At 43.3% G+C, this 19121-nt stretch overlaps 1 protein-coding gene across 1 annotated transcript; it reads right to left on the bottom strand.

Annotated features, from left to right (window-relative positions):
• Positions 1 to 6133: 6133 nt before the first annotated feature.
• On the bottom strand, positions 6134 to 17894 carry SULT2A1 (sulfotransferase family 2A member 1). The gene is given in 7 exon segments (XM_082437121.1): positions 6134 to 6318; positions 6322 to 6410; positions 10220 to 10244; positions 10248 to 10397; positions 11740 to 11834; positions 17625 to 17718; positions 17720 to 17894. Coding segments are annotated over 7 exon segments (546 nt in total). The 5' UTR covers positions 17795 to 17894; the 3' UTR covers positions 6134 to 6300.
• Positions 17895 to 19121: the final 1227 nt, after the last annotated feature.

The following is a 19121-nucleotide window of genomic DNA, read 5'->3' as shown; positions in this document are numbered from 1 at the left end:
CAATAAATTTGCTCAAATACTGGTGCTTTCTGGATGGTCTTTGGCCGACTGTATTGGCAGCGATCACCAAGTCTGTCTCCAACACCAAAACATGAGAAAGCCAGATTCCCCAACCCCTCAGCTACCAATTCGAGGCATGGAGCCTCTTCTCAATCTTTGCCCATCTAGGGACTTCCCTGGTGGTCCAGTGGTAAAGAATCTGCCTTCCAGTGCAGGGGATGTGGGTTCGATCCCTGGTCAGGGAACTAAGATCCCACATGCCACGGGGCAACTAAGCCCGCTCACCACAACTACTGAGCTCGCACGCCTCAACTAGAGAGCCTGCATGCCACAAACTACAGAGCCCACGCTCTCTGGAACCCTAGTGCCACAACTACAGAACCCACATGCCCTGGAGCCTGCGTGCCACAGCTAGAGAAGAGAAGACCTGCACGCCACTACTAGGGAGAAGGGAGAAGCCCGTGTGATGCAAAGAAGAGCCCCCTCGCCGCGACCCAACGCAGCCAAAAAAAGAAAAAAAAAAATCTTTGCCCAGCTAAACATCACAATGTTCCATTTAATTTCCTTTAAAAAGTAGGGAGGGCTTTATCTACCTTGGTGCAAGGTGGAGGAAAGAAAGATCTCCCATAAGAATTCATAACCACGAGCCAGTATTCATAACATTTGTGCCCTAAATTTACACTTCCTATGTGGGGATAAAAAACCTAGAGCTAAGAATTGAGTTTAAAGTGGTCCCAGTGTGTAATGCCCCAAGGCAACTGGCAGAAGCAAATTTAAATCCTTTTAACCCAAAACTCTGTTGCATGTTTGAATTTCTAAAGTTTAGTGGGGGAAAAAAAAAAAAGGGCAGCAAATGTGTATAAATTCCAAAATGGTAGTGTGTGAAAAAAACCAAATCTAAGGGAAAAACCACACAAACACACAAAAAAAGTAGGGAGACTGTGGAGTGGTAGGGGGGAAGGCAAGGGAAAGATTGGGAGTCTGAGATTAGCAGATGCAAACTATTACATATAGAATGGATAAACAACAAGATCCGACTGTATAGCACAGGGAACTGTATTCAGTATCCTGTGATAAACCATAAAGGAAAAGAATATGAAAAACAATGTCTATATATGTATAACTGAATCATTGTGCTGTACAGCAGAAATTAACACAACATTGTAAATCAACTATATTTCAATAAAATTTAAAAAAAAAAAAGTAGGGAGAAGGTGGCCTCGAGTCACATCTTACAGATCAAGGACATTACTAGATTCTCCCCTGTTGACAGCAGCACCATCGACTGTCTTGGTGACCATTGTGTTCCCAGCTGCCCAAGAAGCAGAAAAGGTGTCCACTTAACGGCAGAATGTTGCCAGAAATGGAGCTGAGTATATGTCCACTTATGGTAGGATGTTCCCATGAGCAGCAGTTCAGAGTGACGTAAATCGAATAACAAGTTCTCTCTGCTTTGTTTCATGTTGTATTTGATCATTTATTTAATTGTCATCTCCCACTGATGATAATAAAAGTCCCAGATAAGTTGTTAGATGAGCAGCATAAGTTGTGTCCCCCCTTGACCCCAGGAGACCCTGGCACAAGCCAGGAGTTCAGTCTGATGTTTAGTCCCAGGTCTATGCATCTGGGAGAAGTGGGAAGCTGGGGTCCTGGGACCCAAGCTCCTGAGTCGAACAGGCAAACCAGACCCAGTTCACTCATCCCAAAAGGGAAAAGGGCAGGACCCAGGCTGTCTAACACAGAGGGTTATTAGCAGCTCCCAGGAAAGGCCCAGCGAGTAGTAGCTGCTCAATTAAAAAAGGGATTAATCAATGATTGCATCTCCTGCAAGGGAGTGAGTCTGAGGGTGGGGCAAGAGAGGGTGGGTTCCAGGACCCTTAGGGTGTGTCCAGGTGGGCACAGCATAAAGCTGGGATGTAAGCCCCAGGCCCTGTGAGCAGAGCCTCAAATGCAGACAGCAGAGCAGCAGTGAGGAGGAAACGAGAACCCAAGTCTCTCATGGGTGAGTCTGGGCCACCAAGAGGGGTCTGGGCCGGCGGTGGGGTTGGGCAAGGGGTGTCCTAGGGCCAAGGCTGGGAGGCCTCCTGGGCATCCAGAGAAGGGCCCAGCTGTCTGAGAGCGCTTCTTGCTCTGTGCTGTGGGGAGGGCTTCGCGGAGTCTGGGGAATGGAATTACATTATTGGGGCGAGGTGAGCAGACAGCCTGGCACGCAGTGGTCCCCTGTAAACGTGAGGGTGGCTCCAGCCCTTGGATGGGAGAGGGGGGGCCCTGAGGAGCCTCTCCTGCGTGCCTTCCCAGGCTGGGGGCCCTGGAATACTCCAGGAGCTGTGAGCAGGCCCATTTCAAAGCTGTGTTCACTGAGGCCCAGAGAGGTGCAGGGGCTGGGGCTGAAGTACCGAGACCCTGAGTCTGACCAAGGACATCTGGTCGCGATGGCAGTCTTATCCACGCACTGCCTGCCGCCCTCAGGCCTGAGCACCTCGGCTGCTCACAAGGGCCTGGCACAGGTAGGGAGAGGGTGCCAGGCGGGCTGGGGACTGTTGCTGGGGCTCGTGTGACCCTGCTTCCCCCTTGGCCAGGCCCCACACGGAGCTCAGGACCCCCAAAGAGGCAGCGGCAGGCGCGCACGATGTACACCAAAGAGCAACTGGACGTGCTCAAGGAATACTTCCAGGAGAATAAGTACCCCGGCTACCAGGACCGCCTGCGCCTGGCGTCCAGGCTCAGCCTAGAGGAGCACAAACTGCAGGTCTGATGCGCCCCCCACCAGGCCCCGCCCTTCCCCGCCCCCTACCAGACGCGCTCCCACCTCGCCGCTTATCAAGTGCCCTGCCTCTGGGCCACCTTTCCGCCCTCTCTGCTCTGCAGGAGGGGATCAGCCAGGCCAAAGGGGTCCGGTGCTGCCCTGGGTTACGCAGCAAGCAAGGGGTCTCCCGGGTGCGGACCAAGGGCTGGACCCCGAGTGCGCCTCAACCCTGTGCCATACAAGCCCTCTAACCCCACCCGGCCGGGACTGACGCGCCCCGTGGTCTCCCCGTGTCCAGACCTCCGGGCCTCTGAACCCGCGGACCCTCTCGGGCTGACCCTTTCCTGGCCCCTGGGCTCCTGGGGGCCCAAGCGCTCTCCCTCCTGCCCTCTGCACCCCTCCCCGGCGGCCTCCTGAACACCAGGGGCCACAAATTGGGTCTGGGAGGAGTGGGGGGAGGGCTGGCCGGCTTCTCACCGGGACGGGGCGGCTTCACACCCGGGGCCGAGGAGAATGCGCGCAGCCTCTCGCCTCTTACACCTCCTCCCGCTCCCCTGTTTCCCCAGGTGTGGTTCAAGAACCGCCGGGCCCAAAGCTCCCGGCTGGAGCGACTGGCCGAGGGCGGAGGCCAGAGGGCCCGCGATGCTCCCACGGACCCCGGGATCCCCTGCGCCCCGGGCCCCGCGCCTGCCCCCGTCACCGCCCCCGCTCCTGTCTTTGCTGCTGCCGCTGCCGCCGCACTTGCCGGCCCCGCATTCCCAGACGGCCCGGGATTCCGCAGGCCCCCTCTGCCCAGCCCCGCGGGGATGCGCCCAGCGCCAGAGCCCAGCGTCTCCAGCCACGGCCGGGCCATGTGGGCCCCGGCACAAGGCGCCCAGGCGCCCGTCCAGGCTGCTTCAGCCCCGGCCCCGGCCCCAGCCTGGCCTCTGGACCCCTACGCCCCCAACTTTGGCCCAGATCCTTTTCCAATTCCAGTGATATTCTCACGCCAAGACCCTTCCTCCCCGACGTCTGGGTACCAAACAGAAGATAGCTTTGTGGATGAGAACGACTTAGGCCCCGGCCGGTTACTGAATTTATAGGGTCATCTGTCCCCGCAAAGTCCTGCAGACCCCGCGGGGCCAGAGAGAACTAGGGCGTTATGGGCGCGGATGGGGGAAGCGGTGGCCGCTTGTCTTCACAGCTGGTTACTCTCAGCCACTTGACCGCACCTCCCTTGATCCAGGCATTTTTGTGTCACTGTGAGGCCATCACGAGTTGCGCAGCTCTGAATGTCCTCCCCCCCCGTTAGTATTTGGGGGGCACGTGGGCATTTCTGTCAGTGCCTAAGTCAGAGGTGGAATTACATTCACAGTGTACATTTCGCTTTCGTGGACGCTCCCAAGAACTTTCTATAGGACCTTCACCAGCCTCAGAGGGAATTTAATTAAAATCGCGTTAAATCTTTACCTTCCCTTGATGTCTAGAAATTTTTGTTTTGGCTTGTCTCTACCCTTGCCTGTAGTTTCAAATAAGTGTGAATTTTAAAAAGGGCATTAAATCCATAAACGGTTTTGGAATTAATTGACATCTTTACAATACTGAGCTTTCCAATCTAGGTATATTACTTATTTATTCATCCATTTGGTTGTTTACAAAGACTCCATTAAGTGTTATTACTTAACCACAGTAGTCTTACGTATATCTCTCTGTAGGTTTATTTCTAGCACTTTTGTTATTGCCTGACATTTTAGATGGTATTGAAATGTTTATTTTATAATTTTTATTTTATGATTATAATTTAATTTTAAATTAGAAAATTTTAATTTTATATAGGATTTGACTGCTATATTTATTTTGTATCCAGGGACCTGGCTCAATTTTTAACAAAAATTCTAACAACTTATCTGGATGTTGTTTTGGGCTTGATAATTTGAAAATTCATAAAGTTCATGGTCATCTGGTAAACACTGTTTCCTACAGCGCCAGGGAGAGTTATCCCCGCCTTTGGTTTTACCAAACGCTGTAGGAATATCTCTCATCTTTTCTCTCTGCACCTCTGTCTCCCCATCAACCTCTTCCTCTACCGCCTCCCTGTGGCCTCCCTGGCCCCTGAGTCTCCCCACAGCGGGTTCTCTGACCCTGTCCTGGTCCCATTTAGCAAATGCTCCAATCCTCTTAGGCCAGGCCAACCTCAGCAGAGCAGAGAGAGAATTAGATCAGATTTGGTAGGGGGACACTCACGTGACAGGCTCTGGAGTGGAGTGCTGGGGGGAAGGGAGAGGCAGACTGCCAGGATATAATGAAAGCCCCTCTTGCTTATCCCACAGACTCTGGTGGGAATGTACACACACAAAACCACTGAAACCCCACCCACTCAAACCCTGACATTGTAGCGGAGGGCAGGGAGGATCTAATTTTCCGTCTATTCCAGGAGAAGGAGCTGAGGTGGGGAAGTCCCTATGGGCATTCTGGGGATGGGAGGAGGGAGATAAGATTCAGATTCACCCTGGGCAGGGGGGAGGGAGAGCGGTGCCCCAAAGGATCCTCCCACCCCCTCTGAATCCAGGAATCTTTGCCATCACCTGGGAGGCTCTCCTGGGCTCTATTCCACCTCCCCTCCACAATCTCAGGCTGTGTCCTGACCATCCTTAAAGGAAGCCCTTGGCAACCACCATCCTGCTTTCTCTTTCTATGAGTTTGACTATTTTAGATTCCTCATACAAGTAGAATCATGCACTATTTGTCCTTCCATCTAACTTATTTCACTTATCCTGATGTCCTTCGGGTTCATCCACATTTTCACAATTGGCAGAATATCTTTCTTCTTTAAGACTGAGTAATATACCATTGTTTGTATATACCACATTTTCTTTAGCCGCTTACCTGTCGAGCATTCTCCAGGTTAGACTATAGGTTAGGCTAAAGCAGTGTTTTAAATAGGGAAAAACTGGCATGGAAGATATCCAAATTCATCTGCAGGAGAATGGGTAACTACATTATAAATCTCAATACCTAATACTGAGCTAGGTATATAATCAACATGCGGTGACACCCAAATATAAAATACTGAGTGGAAATATAAGTTGATGAATGCATTATACAGTATGACATTTTTCTAAGTGAAAAAAAAGCCTCTATAAATACATAAATATATTGCTTATGGTCAAACACCACATAGTAAGAGAATAATGCTAGTTTGGGAATTATATACTTCAAAGTCATAAGAATAATAAATTGGAGAGATACAGGCAATGGAAAGAGAAGGAGCCTTAACTGCTCAATAATTTTATTTCTCCATTTTATTAAAAACTGACATAATTTGAGGTAATACTTATATTATTTCTTTACCACTCTGTATGAATGAAATGAAACATTATAAACATTTTTTAAAAACTGGGATAGGGGTACTCTGATAATTTTTAACAGTCAAGTCATCAAAGATGCAGAGATTTGATAATTCAAGGCTCCAGGATGAAATAACAGGTTTTATGCAATTACCGCCAGTCATTCACATGTTTAAGGACAGGAGAACAAATATCAATCTCCATATAAGATCTAGAAGTTTTGGAACATTATTCCCATGGGAACAGCTATTGAGGAAGATCTGTTATCTTCTGGAATATTTTATCAAAGGTTTCAGCTTGGGCCACCATGAAGTAATTTTTCCAGTCTCCAGTAATGCCTGACAAACATAAGATAGAGAGTCAGATCAGATCTAGGGGTAGGTCTGAAGACCTCAATACATATCTTCCTGGATCTATTTCTTCTGTCTACTTGACATGGAAATTGTAGCTAATATAGCAGAATGACCAGTGTTTCATTGGTAGGCTTTTATACTGCCTGGCAGTCATACCCATTGACACCTCTGCCTGCTTGGAAACAATTTCTTACATTCTCCTCTCCCCCAACTCATCTTGTATATAATTCATCAGCAATAATGCAGCCTCTATCTTCTGATACAACCAGTACTCTAGCCACTTTTTGCAACCTCTATTTCTACCACCTTGGTCCAAGCCAACGTCATTTCTCACCTGGGTTATTGTATTAGACATCTAGCTAGTCTCTCGGTTTTTGATCATTCTCCTTTATAAGTTATTCTTAGCATGACAGCCATATTGATCCCTTGAGAAGCTAAGCCAGATCGTGTCACTTCCTGGTCAAATTCTCTAAGGACTTCTGTTTTCACTCAGTGAAAGTGCTTATGGCATCCTCTGTGGTTTCAGGTGGTTTGGTCCCCTGTCATTTCTCTGACTCATCTCCTATGACCATCCACTTTCTTGCTCCACTCCGTCACAGTGAGTCTTCTGATGCTGCCTCAGACATGCTAGGCATTCCCCCTCCTCAGACTACTTGCATTTTATGTTCCTTCTTCCTGGAATGCTATTCTCTCAGATATATCCATGTCTCTCTCATCTGCTTCTTCAAGTCTTTTCTCCAATGCAAACTTCTCAGTGATGGTCTCTGTCACCACCCAATTTAGAACTGTAAATCCCCATCCTTGCCGTATTTTACTTCATAACACTTATCATGTATGATATGCTATATGTATTTCCTCTGTGTACATGGGTATATGGTATGTATCGCCAATATATGTAAGTTTTAGAAATTCACAAGTTTTTCTTTTTAAATTACCAAAGACAGTGTTTTGAAGAGTCATAGACACATAGTAGGTACTCAAATATTTGTTGAAAGCACGACTAAAAGAATGAGAAATGTACTACTATTAACTCCATTTTACCGATGAGGAAAAAAAGACCAGGAGAAGTCACACTTAGAAACTGATGGATGTTGGGAATTCCCTAGCAGTTCAGAGGTTAGGACTCGGTGCTTTCACTGCCGTGGGCCCGGGTTCGATCCCTGGTTGGGGAACTAAGATCCTCTAAGCTGCATGGCACGGCCAAAAATCAAAACAAAACAAGAAAGAAATTGATGGATGTGGATTTGAAGCCAAAGATTTTGACTCCAGAAGCCATACTCTTAATTATATGATTATATTATTATTTTATATATCATATAAATTAATATGTATGTATCATATTAATATATTAACTAAATCAATATATTAATTAAATTAATATATAACATATAACTATGAAAATTATATACAAGTTACTAATATACGAATATAAATTATATCCTCTTATATGCACAGAAGTATTACAACAGAATGTTTAATAAGTAATTGATGCCCTCTACACACTTTACTCTCATACTCAACATTACCTTCATTATTAGAACAATTTTTCATATTATTGATTTCTTATGCTCTGTGTCATCCATAACACACTTGATTCTTGGTAAGGCAGAAGCCAAAATCGCTGGAAATTCAATACTGTCACCCCCTATTAAACATCAGTCTAGATGAAAGAATCTAATATTTCTATGCAGGTGTCTCTGTAGTTCTAAATCCTACCCATTTTCAAAATCCTACAAATCTTTCAGATGTTAATTTCTGTTTATGTCTCTCCTTATTCCTTCTCTCTTAAAAATCTCCCCGAGCTCTTGTGTATTCATTTTCTAGGACTGCTGTAACAAGGTACCACAGACTGGGAGGCTTAAACAACAGAAATGTATTTCCTCACAGTTCTGGAGGACAGAAATCAGAGATTGAGGTGTTGACAGAGTTGGTTCCTTCTGAGAGCCCTGAGGGAAGGTCTGTTCCAGGCCTCTCTCCTTGGCACGTAGATGGATGTCATCTTCCTTTGTCTTCACATCGCCTTCCCTCTGTATATCTCTATGTCCAAATTTCCTCTTCTTACAAGGATACCAGTCATACTGGATTAGGGCCCACCCTAAAAAATTCATTTTGACTTAATTACCTCTTTAAAGACCTTATCTCCTTATATGGTTACATTCTGAGGTACTGGGGGTTAAAATTCCACATATGAATTTTGAGGAGATACAATTCATCCTATGAGACTCTGCTTTCTGGCCACCCCACCCCAATTCATGTCCTTCTCGTATGCAAAATACATTCACCCTGTCCCAACAGCCCAGAAGTCTTAACCCATTCTAAAATCAGCTCTAAGTCCAAAATCCCATATATGTGTGTGTGTATATATATATATATATTTTTTTTATATCGATATCTATATCTATCTATCTATCTATCTATCTATCTATCTATCTATCTATCTATAGTGTAAATCAAGCATGGGTGAGACTCGAGGTATGATTCATCTGAGGTAAGATTCCTCTCCAGCTGTGAACCTGTGAAACCAAACAAGCTGTCTGCTTCCAAAATACAATGGTAGGAAAGGCATATGGTAGATATTCCCATTCCAAAAGGGAGAAATTAGAGAGAAGAAAAGGATCACGGGTCTCAGGCAAATCCAAAACCTAGCAGAGCAAGTTCCATTAGATTTTTTTTTGATTGTATTATCTGTTTTATTATTATTATTATTATTATTTTTAATTTTTTGGCTGCATTTGGTCTTCGTTGCTGCATGCAGGCTTCCTCTAATTGTGGCGAGTGGAGGCTTCTCTTGTTGCAGAGCACGGGCTCTAGGCGCATGGGCTTCAGCAGTTGCAGCACGCAGGCTCAGTAGTTGTGGCGTGCAGGCTCTAGAGTGCAGGCTCAGTAATTGTGGCGTACTTGGGCTCAGTTGCTCCACGGCATGTGGGATCTTCCCGGACCAGGGATTGAACCTGTGTCCCCTGCATTGGCAGATGGATTCTTAACCCCTGTGCCACCAGGGAAGTCCCCCATTAGATTGCAAAGATTGAGAATAAGCCTCTTTGTCTCGATGCTCTGACCTCCTGGCCCACTGGGGTGGTGGCCCCCTCTGCCCTGGGTAGCAGCCCTCACCTGCTTGAAGTCTTCTGAATCATTTAATTCCTTCCTTCCATGGATCACCAACCTGGATATATCTGAACTATAGGGTTCTGGGAAAATGGGCTCCTCCTACTCCATGCAGTATATACTGTTCATTCGTCTTGAGCCCAAGGATATGGACATGATTAATTTTTCATCACAGGGGGCTTTACGATGTCTGATAACAAGACAGTCTCAGCTAAGTGAAAAGACTCTCCTCCTTCCTTTTTCTAGTTGAGTCATTCTTTATACATTTTGTTGTTGTTCAGGATATTTCTCTATGCTAAATCACCAGTGGAGTAGCACAAACATGACCTTCCCCAATCCTGTCCTTATTTTCCAGCTCAATCACAGCTGGTGAGTTGGCAAGAGTAGTGGGTTAATCTGGTTACTGCTTGTAGAATAGATATCTTTCATGTCAAATTCTGAGGAGAGAGAATTTGAATGACCTTGCATAAGACTGATGACCATGCCAGGTCTAATAAACTTTCTCCAAGTGCCTGCAGACCACATCAGTACTATAATAAGAGACTCCCTGATAAGGGCTTATATGAGAAGTTCCCAAGTGATGAGCAATTCAAACAGTCCCTCCTTCCAATGGTTAGTGCCCTATTGTAAGCACAAGAATACCCTCTACATATTCTGATACATTTTGAAGGTAGAACATTTTCTTTTATCTTTTCTCAAAAGAATTCCATTCTCCTATAAAAACTGATCCTTCAGGAGGGAAATATTGGACATATTGTTTTCTTTCATGACCTGGAAGGAACTGTTTCTGAAGACTGAGTTCAGTTCTTCTGGTTCTAGTTTCTTACCCAGGAACTGGCAGATCTTCTCTACAGTGCTTCTCGTGTCCTAGAAGAAGAGAAAATAAGAGAGATTATATGAAAGAGAAAGAACATAGAAAAGGAGATGAGAAGGAGGAAATAGCAGAATGAGGAGGAGGAGAGGGAAGAGGAAAAGAGAAAAAAATGTAGAGATGTGAGTAGGGATTGAGTTGGATGTGACCAGGAGGAAGAAATGGGAAAAGGTAAAGAAGGAACACAAAGTATACAAAAGATGGAAGGATCATGATGGATTTCCCAGTATAGCTGAATTCAGGACAACTTAACACTAAAATACTGGGTTTTCTAAAGAGGCTTTAGAAGGGCTTCTAGATGATTATGATGAGGATTAGGCAGGAGAGTTTCAGGGAGAACTTGACAAAGATTTAAGGAATCGATTTCAAAAAAAAAGAAAAAAGAAGGAAAAAGAAAACAACAACAACAAAACAAGCAAAATGTGTTTAAAAAACCCAAAAAACAAACAAACAAAAAGAAACAAAAAGAAAAAAGAAAAGAGAAGGAAAGAAAACATACAACTGTAGAGATTATTAGAGTAAAAGTTCATTTTGCGGCTTGAAAGCATAATTACAGGAAGGTATGGGACCATGTACCTGAGGTAACTAAACTTGTTACAAAAGTCTTCTTGGTAAAAATGAAATTCATGTGGAGGCCATAGAGGATTGAACAGAAGTGGCCAGAAGAAGATGATGGAAAGTAATTTTTCTCAGATAGAAGCAAAAGCTGGTGTTTGTGTTATTTTCTCTTTTCTCCAAGATACCACTAATAGGTAAAGTTCTTCTTCCTATGGTTTCATCACCTTTATTGGTTTTGAACATCAGATGACAGCTTTTCCTGCCCATCCCTCGTCAGTCCAGTACTTGGCCTCAGAATAATCACACAGATTGATTTTATGACTTAATTTTTCTCTTATCAGTCAATCTGGTATGTCAGACAGTTGAACACATCTCTGTGTTCAACCAAACTTGCTTCTACCCATTCCTGTCTTCTTTCTCAGACCCCTCCTACCACTAGGTTATCAGCAGCATCATGCAACTTACCTCTAGAAATTATAGAATTGGTTGCCAGTGTGAGCACAAGCCACTGTACTCTGTCTCAGTGCATGGAAAAAGCCCTTTGGTTGTTGTAAGGTGAGATAAGGAAGAACACATGAAGAAAGAGAACATGGAGCTTAGGAAGTGTCAACCAGAATTAGGACAATGAAGACCAGGTCACTATTCTCACTCCTAATGACCATTCACAAGGCTAAACTTTGACTGAGAAGGTGGAAGAGAGACACAGAGGAATGGAGGGAAGTTAGAGGGAGTGAAGACAGTGGTGAGAGAGAGTGTGCTGAGTATAAGAACGATAGTTACCCATTTCATCTCTTCATAACTCCGTATCAGGAAGTTCTCCTTGCCTCTCACGGACATCCAGCCACAAGCATAGTTAAACCATGATCTATATAGCAGTGCACAGGGGGGAGGCAGAAAGAGTGAGTGGATTACAAACTCTACGAAAGCAGGGATCCATATATTATGGTCACTCTTGTGGGCACAATTGCCAGCACAATGCAGGGCACATTTGGTCTTGCTATACGTATTATCCAACATCATACATTTGCCCTTTAACAAGCCTAGTTCATTTGGAGCAGGTTTTGTCCCCAGTTTTCAAGGGTCTCTAAGGAGATCTTGTCCAGAGAACCATGTGGCCTGAGGAGTTCTTGCTGCCTTTCATTTGTTCAGCATTTAGAATTTTTGGTTGCTAGGTATATTCTCATAGCACTTGTCTTTTCTTCTTTCATTGCTGCTGTTGTAATTATTATTCCTTTGGAAACTATCTGTCTTTCCTCTGGTTTAAGATTTTCTTTCCTTTTTTTCTACCACAGCTTTCCTAGAGGCTAGGTGAAGATTTATTTGTAATAATTCTTTGTGAGGCGAGGTGTGGTTCTTCAAACGGAGATTTCATACATGAGGAAGTACTCACGCATGTTTCCTTGAAAATTGCTCTTCCCAGTATTTTATATTGTCTTCCTGGGAGGTAAATTTTATCACTCCATCCTCCATATCTTAACTATTTTATACTTTTGAATGGCTGTCTATCATGCCCGAACCTTTCTTAACTCCAGATTGTAGTCGGAGTTTATTATCAGCTGAGAATTCTACTCAGTTAAGCTATCATTCAAGAATGAGCATAAAATAAATATATTTTTAGCCAAAACATGGACCTAACTATGTGTGGTGGTGAATGGCTTAATTATCTTGATCTTGGTAATCATTACATAATTTATATGTATATCAAATAATCACTTTTAAATATATACAATTATATTTGTCAATTTTCTCAATAATGTTTAAAAATAACATTTTTGAATAATTATATTTAAAATTAAGAACAAGGCAAGTGGGGCTTCCCTGGTGGCGCAGTGGTTGAGAATCTGCCTACCAATGCAGGGGACACGGGTTCGAGCCCTGGTCTGGGAAGATCCCACATGCCGCGGAGCAACTAGGCCCGTGAGCCACAACTACTGAGCCTGCGCGTCTGGAGCCTGTGCTCCACAACAAGAGAGGCCGCGATGGTGAGAGGCCCGCGCACCGCGATGAAGAGTGGCCCCCGCACGCCGCAAGTCGAAAAAGCCCTCGCACAGAAACGAAGACCCAATGCAGCCAAAAATAAAATAATTAATTAATTAAAAGAAAAAAAAAATTTAAAAAAAAAAAAAAAGAACAAGGCAAGTATTACCACTATTATCACTTCTATTTAATATTGTCTCAGAACCCTGGCCAATGAGATAAGAGAAAAAAGTAAAGACTATATATATATATATATATATATATATATATATATAATGAAGATAACAGTCTTTACTTAAAGGATATATTTATACTTCATAGAAAATCAAAGAGAACCTACAGGGAAGCAATTAGAGTTAAGAAGAGGGTTCATTCAGGTTGGTAAATACCCAATCAACATTCAAAGTTGGTTACATTCCCCCAAATCAGGCACAAACAACTGGGAAATATAATTTTAAGATGTCATCAACCTAAGAAGAAATGAAATACATCTAAAAAAGAGTTGCAGGCTTTTTATAGAAAAAACTTGTAAAAGATCATATAAGACATTAAAAAGGCTTTAGATGAAAGAAGAGATAAACAGTGTCTATAAATGAAGAGAGAAACTAAATAAAATATGCCAATCATCCACTAATTATTCTGTAAAATTATTAAAATGATAATCATAAAAATACTGACAATGGATGTCACTGAGAGTTGGAGTAATAGAAACTCTCATATACTATTTGCAGGAATATAAGTTGATCCAATCGTTCTGGAAAATAGTTTGATATTATCTTTTAAAATGGAAAATTCATATTCGCTATGCCTTAGCAGTTCCACACTCAGGTATAAAAACCAGAAAGAAAGTCTGTACCACATGTACCAGAGAAACATTATTCTTAACAGCCCCAAAATTGAAACATTTCCTTTAATTCCTAACTTTGGACCTATAAAGTGTTGGGAGAACCATTTGGCAAAACTAATGGCTTCAGCAATGTTTGCAAACAGCAATTACAGTTCATTCGTTTTGATTCTCCCCTTGGCCAAACCTAACTTAGCATGCTGCTAGTATGGTCTTCCTTGGGAGGTGGGACCCAGAGCAGAGGACCATATAGGCTATGAGAACATGCTTGAGATCTTTTGCATAGAGAATTCTAGTGTTCAAGCTTCCCAGAACATGGGTGATGATCTTGAGTTGCAAGCTACAGGAGTCCTACAGATTCCTTACATTGCTGGGGAGGAAATGTATCCAGAGCAGGGGACCCCCTAAGGCTTTTTTTTTTTTTAATAAATAAATCTGTGTATATATTAATACACAACTACTCTATATATATAATGAGATTTTTTCCCATTTACCAACAATATTGGACCGCAATATTCTTTTGTGATATTGTGATGTATACTAAATATATATTTTAGTCTCTGTCGTTGGCTCCTGGCTCACAACTCCCCAAACCCTTAGAATTTCCTAATCCATGACAGCAATGGGAGCGTCTTTTGTTATAGTATTTGGTCTTTTGTCCTCAGTTTTCTAAATTTCTTCAGAGCCATAAAGGTGAAATTTCTTCAGAGCCATAAAGGTGAAATGGGTGTCTTGATATTCATAATAAACCCCTTTCAACCACAACTGACTTCATGTTAATGAGGTGGCTTTAACTGACTTTGTTAATGAGATGACTTTTGGAAATCCTCTAAAGATGGGGGCACTGGTTGCCTGGGAAACCAACCCTGATTAGAAGGCTGGAATTTTCAGCCCCACACCTTGAATTCTGGGGAGGGGAGAGGGGCTGGAGGTTGAGTCAATCACCAGTGGGCAATGATTTAATCAATTATGCTTATGTAATGAAGTCTCCATAAAAACCTAAAAGGATGGGAGGGCTCAGAGAGCTTCTATGTTGGTGAACCAGGACACAGCCAAAGGCTGCCTAGCCATGTCCAAACTCTTGAGTACAGAAGCTCTTTTGTTTGGGTCCTATGTACCTCTCCATCCAGCTGTTGATTTTCTTTAATATCCTTTGTAATAAACTGGTAATCTAGTAAGTGAACTGGTTTCCTGAGTTCTATGAGCCACTAGTAAATTAATCAAACCCAAGCAGGGGGGTCATGGGAACCTCTGATTTATATCCAGTTGGTCAGAAGCACAGACAACCTGGGTTTGTGACTGGCATCTGAAGTAAGGACAGTCTTGTGGTACTGAGCCCTTAACCTGCGGAATCTGATGCCTTCTCTGGGTAGATAGTATCAGAATTGAGTTGAATTGTAGGACACCCAGCTTGTGTCAGGAGAAATGTGGGGGAAAAAAACCGCATACCACGTATCAGAATTGGTGTCAGGATTGTATCCTACCTTGGAAAAGAAGCTTTCTGTATTTCTATCTATGCTTCAGTTCTCTCCTAGAAAAACATTCGCACTTTCTCTATATCTTGTGTTCTCAGCTTATCTATCATAATTTGCTCAAACATGGGCCAAAGGCACTTGACCTTGATATGAAATTTATAACTTCCCCTTTTACGATGGAAATGTTTTTTGAACAGATTTTTGAAAAGATATAACAGGGAATTCCCTGGAAGTCCAGTGGTTAGGAATGGCGCTTTCACTGTGATGGCCTGGGTTCAATCCCTGGTCAGGGAACTAAGGTCTGGGACCAGCTGGTATCTGTGAATCATCCTTGAAGTTCATGCTGGAATCATCCATGTAGACAAAAGGGTCTGGCTGGGGATTCTCTTGGGCTGTTTTGTTCATCAGGGGTGCTGACATCTGGCAAGGAAAGCCTGTCATGAATTCCCTTGGAGTGCCCATTTTCCAGCCCTCTTGATGTGTCTCTCTGGAAATGCAGTTCCTTTAGTGTCCTAAGGCTTTGTTATCATGTATAATCCAGAACTCTGCTACAAGACCCAAGGTCCAGAGCAGACACTCTCTCTGTTGCTTGGGTCTAAGGTCAATATTTCCTGGGACTTAAATTTCCAAGATTTCTTCATTGGTATGTGGAAGAGGGTTAAAATCGACTTTCTACAGGGCTACAGACAAGTCAGGATATTGGTATTAGTTGATAGCAATAAAGACTTTGGTATTGGTAGTTCTTGACTGGATAAGAAATAGGCCCGTGTGGGATTTTTAGGGCACAAATAAGCAAGGTATTGGGACAGTGGTAAGGTTTACAGGATATGTCTTCATCACCCACCGCTATTGATTGGACTTTCCTGGATTCCTGGTGAGAGCTGAAGCACAATCCAGTCTACTTTATACACCGAATGGCAAGATCAAATATAGCATTGAAGGGGGGGTGTTCTCTTCATGTCTGGCTTTCCATCATGTAGTTTAACTGTTGCTCTTTTTCTGAAAGAGTAGCTTGACGCTACGCAGTAGATGGGGCTGAAAAGTTCACCCAGGATCAGTTCGATAAGAAATACGACCTCCAACCTTTGAAGATTGGACTTCAGTGCTGGGCAAAAAAAGTCAGGGAACGTGAACTGTTCAATATAGGACAGATGATTGCAACATAGCCTAGAAGGGTCAAAGAACATGCAGATGAGGACGTCAATAAAGATTCTGTAATGTTACTCTAGGTGAGAAGTAACAGTGGCTCTGGTTAATAAAGCACCAGACGGAAGGGGTGGAAAATAGATACTCATTAACAAAGGTGTATTAGCTGGTTACTATGTGGCAAGCACCACTCCAGTGCAGGGAGTCAACAATGAACAACTCAAAGGACTTACAGTTTAGTGGGGAGACACATGGAATAAACAAATAAATAGAATACATACTCATTGGTGATGAGTACTAAGGGGGAAAAAAAAGATAAAACGATAGAGATGGGGAGAGATGCTATTTTATATAGTGTTGAAAAGGGTGACTTCCCTAAATACAAGACCAGAACGGAGATATTAGTCAGGGTCGTGGGACTTGGATAATAATTAGATAAAGGAAAGTGGTGAGGGGCATGAGGGATGGGAAAAAGATGACACTTGTTAAATGTCAGAATCATGGTAGCCCTTGGGTTAGGAGTGGTTCTATTTGTCGAATAAGTTAAACCTGCAATAGGAGAAGTTTGAGATATGGGGGGAAATGTGTTCAATTTTGAGCATATTGAATTAGAGTTATCGATGGCTCTCTCCAGTTAAGGTGTCCATGAGCTGTTAGAGAAACAGGTCTGAAGCCAGGGAGATATATCACAGCTGAGATATCAGACTCATCACATGGTTTTGAGAAAAACTGCAAAATTTCAAGTATCTGAGAATGCCTAGAAATTCTACATAATTAAAAGTATAGAGATCTTACGGCAATGCATACATTTTGAGACAGAGAGGACAAGAGAATTAAGGGAGTTTTAGAAAGATGCATCTGAAAAATGGTGGAAAGTCAGGACTGTATTGTCCAGGAAGCCAATGAAAGCTGACTTTCAGAAAGCCACAAATTAGGAGAGTAGAGGAGAAGAATATGAGCGCTCTGTGTTAGTATTAGAGAGGTCCTAGAGACTCAGAGAATAGCTAGGATCGTTTCTGATGGGGCAAGCATAAAGGTTGGCTGAGGTTCTGCTGCTTTGCAAGATAGTTATGTGGACTTGGAAAATTTGGGTTCCAAGGTGATGGAGCCTTATAACCACGTGTTGGTGAGATGTAGAGACATCAAGTTGGGTTAAAAAAAAACAAAAGAGGTCTGATAAAGCAGTCTGGTAACCCCAGCTTCCATATTTTATATTCACTCACCATTTCCTTGGATGAACCATTCAAAATATTGTTCCAGGGACTCTGGTCTCTTAACAAATGTTGCAATCCTCCAGAAAAAATAACCAGACACAAAAAACATCTCTGGGATTTCTGATGAGGTAAATCACCTTAAAGAGAAAAATAGGATAATGAAAAATCAATACAGTCATTTTCCAGCCTTCTTGATCTTCATAAAAATGGAGAAAAAGCCAGTTCCTAGAAAATGCCCTTTAAATATCAATGGATTCTTTTAATAAATTAGTTATTGCATTTATTTTTTTTTTTAATAAATTATTTATTTTTAGCTGTGTTGGGTCTTCGTTTCTGTGCAAGGGCTTTCTCTAGTTGCGGCGAGCGGGGGCCACTCTTCATCGCGGTGCGCGGGCCTCTCACTATCGCGGCCTCTCTTGTTGCGGAGCACAGGCTCCAGACGCGCAGGCTCAGTAGTTGTGGCTCACGGGCCCAGTTGCTCCGCGGCATGTGGGATCTTCCCAGACCAGGTCTCGAACCCGTGTCCCCTGCATTGGCAGGCAGATTCTCAACCACTGTGCCACCAGGGAAGCCCAGTTATTGCATTTATTAATCAAATATGTATTTTAAAGTTCCTACGAACCAGTCACTGGGATGATACTAAGGATATGACAAAGGAAGAGAAAAGTATTGTCTTTTCCCTCTGGGATATTATAGTCTACTTATAATGGGAAGCACTGGAAGATTTTAATATGTGAGTGCTATTATATTTGTGTACTACAGTTTAAAGATTACTAATAGGAGAATACATTAACAAATTATGCTATCCTTATAGATACACAGCAATATATATCCATACATACACACAACATCATGAATGAATCTCATGGACCTTATTGTTGGGGGAAATCATGGAGGTTTGACCCATTGAGCCATTGACCAGTGAGCTGGACCTAGGCAATTGCAGGCACCTTACCCCTCCCCCTGTCCTTGGAATGCGTGTTCCACTTGCCTTCCCTGCACTAGAAGCTGCCTAAAGATATAGCCTTGAGATAGCAATGTGGTGTTGAAACCATCTGGATTGTGTACATGACTCAAGCCAGGTAAAGTCTATATAAACTTTTAAGATTGGGGGAGCAGGTGCAGAAATCAACCCGTCTTGTGGCTGCCTAAGACCTGCCTCATAAGTAAGTTCTCTTGCTTATTAAACCTGCCACCTACCAATCTGGAACGGTCTGCCTCTTTCTTTGATCTCTTCCTGCCCTCTGCATATGCGGTCCAGTTTCAGATTATACCCAGCAAGCTCCTGAGGAGGTTGTGCACCAACAACTATGTTGAGTGAAAGAAGTCAGATGTTCATATGGCATGAGTCTATGTATATGAAGTTCAAGAACAAGCAAAACTAATCTGTAGAGTTAAAAGTCAGGAGAGGGACTTCCCTGGTGGTCCAGTGGTTAAGACTTGGCCTTCCGATGCAGGGGGCAAGGGTTCAATCTCTGGTCGGGGAACTAAGATCCCACATGCCTC

This window comes from Balaenoptera physalus (assembly GCF_965194825.1).
Source record: "Balaenoptera physalus genome assembly, chromosome: 19".
NCBI classification, from domain to species: Eukaryota; Metazoa; Chordata; class Mammalia; order Artiodactyla; family Balaenopteridae; genus Balaenoptera; species Balaenoptera physalus.
The sequence above is the reverse complement of the archived record's forward strand: the minus strand, read 5'-3'. Positions and strand labels throughout refer to the sequence as shown.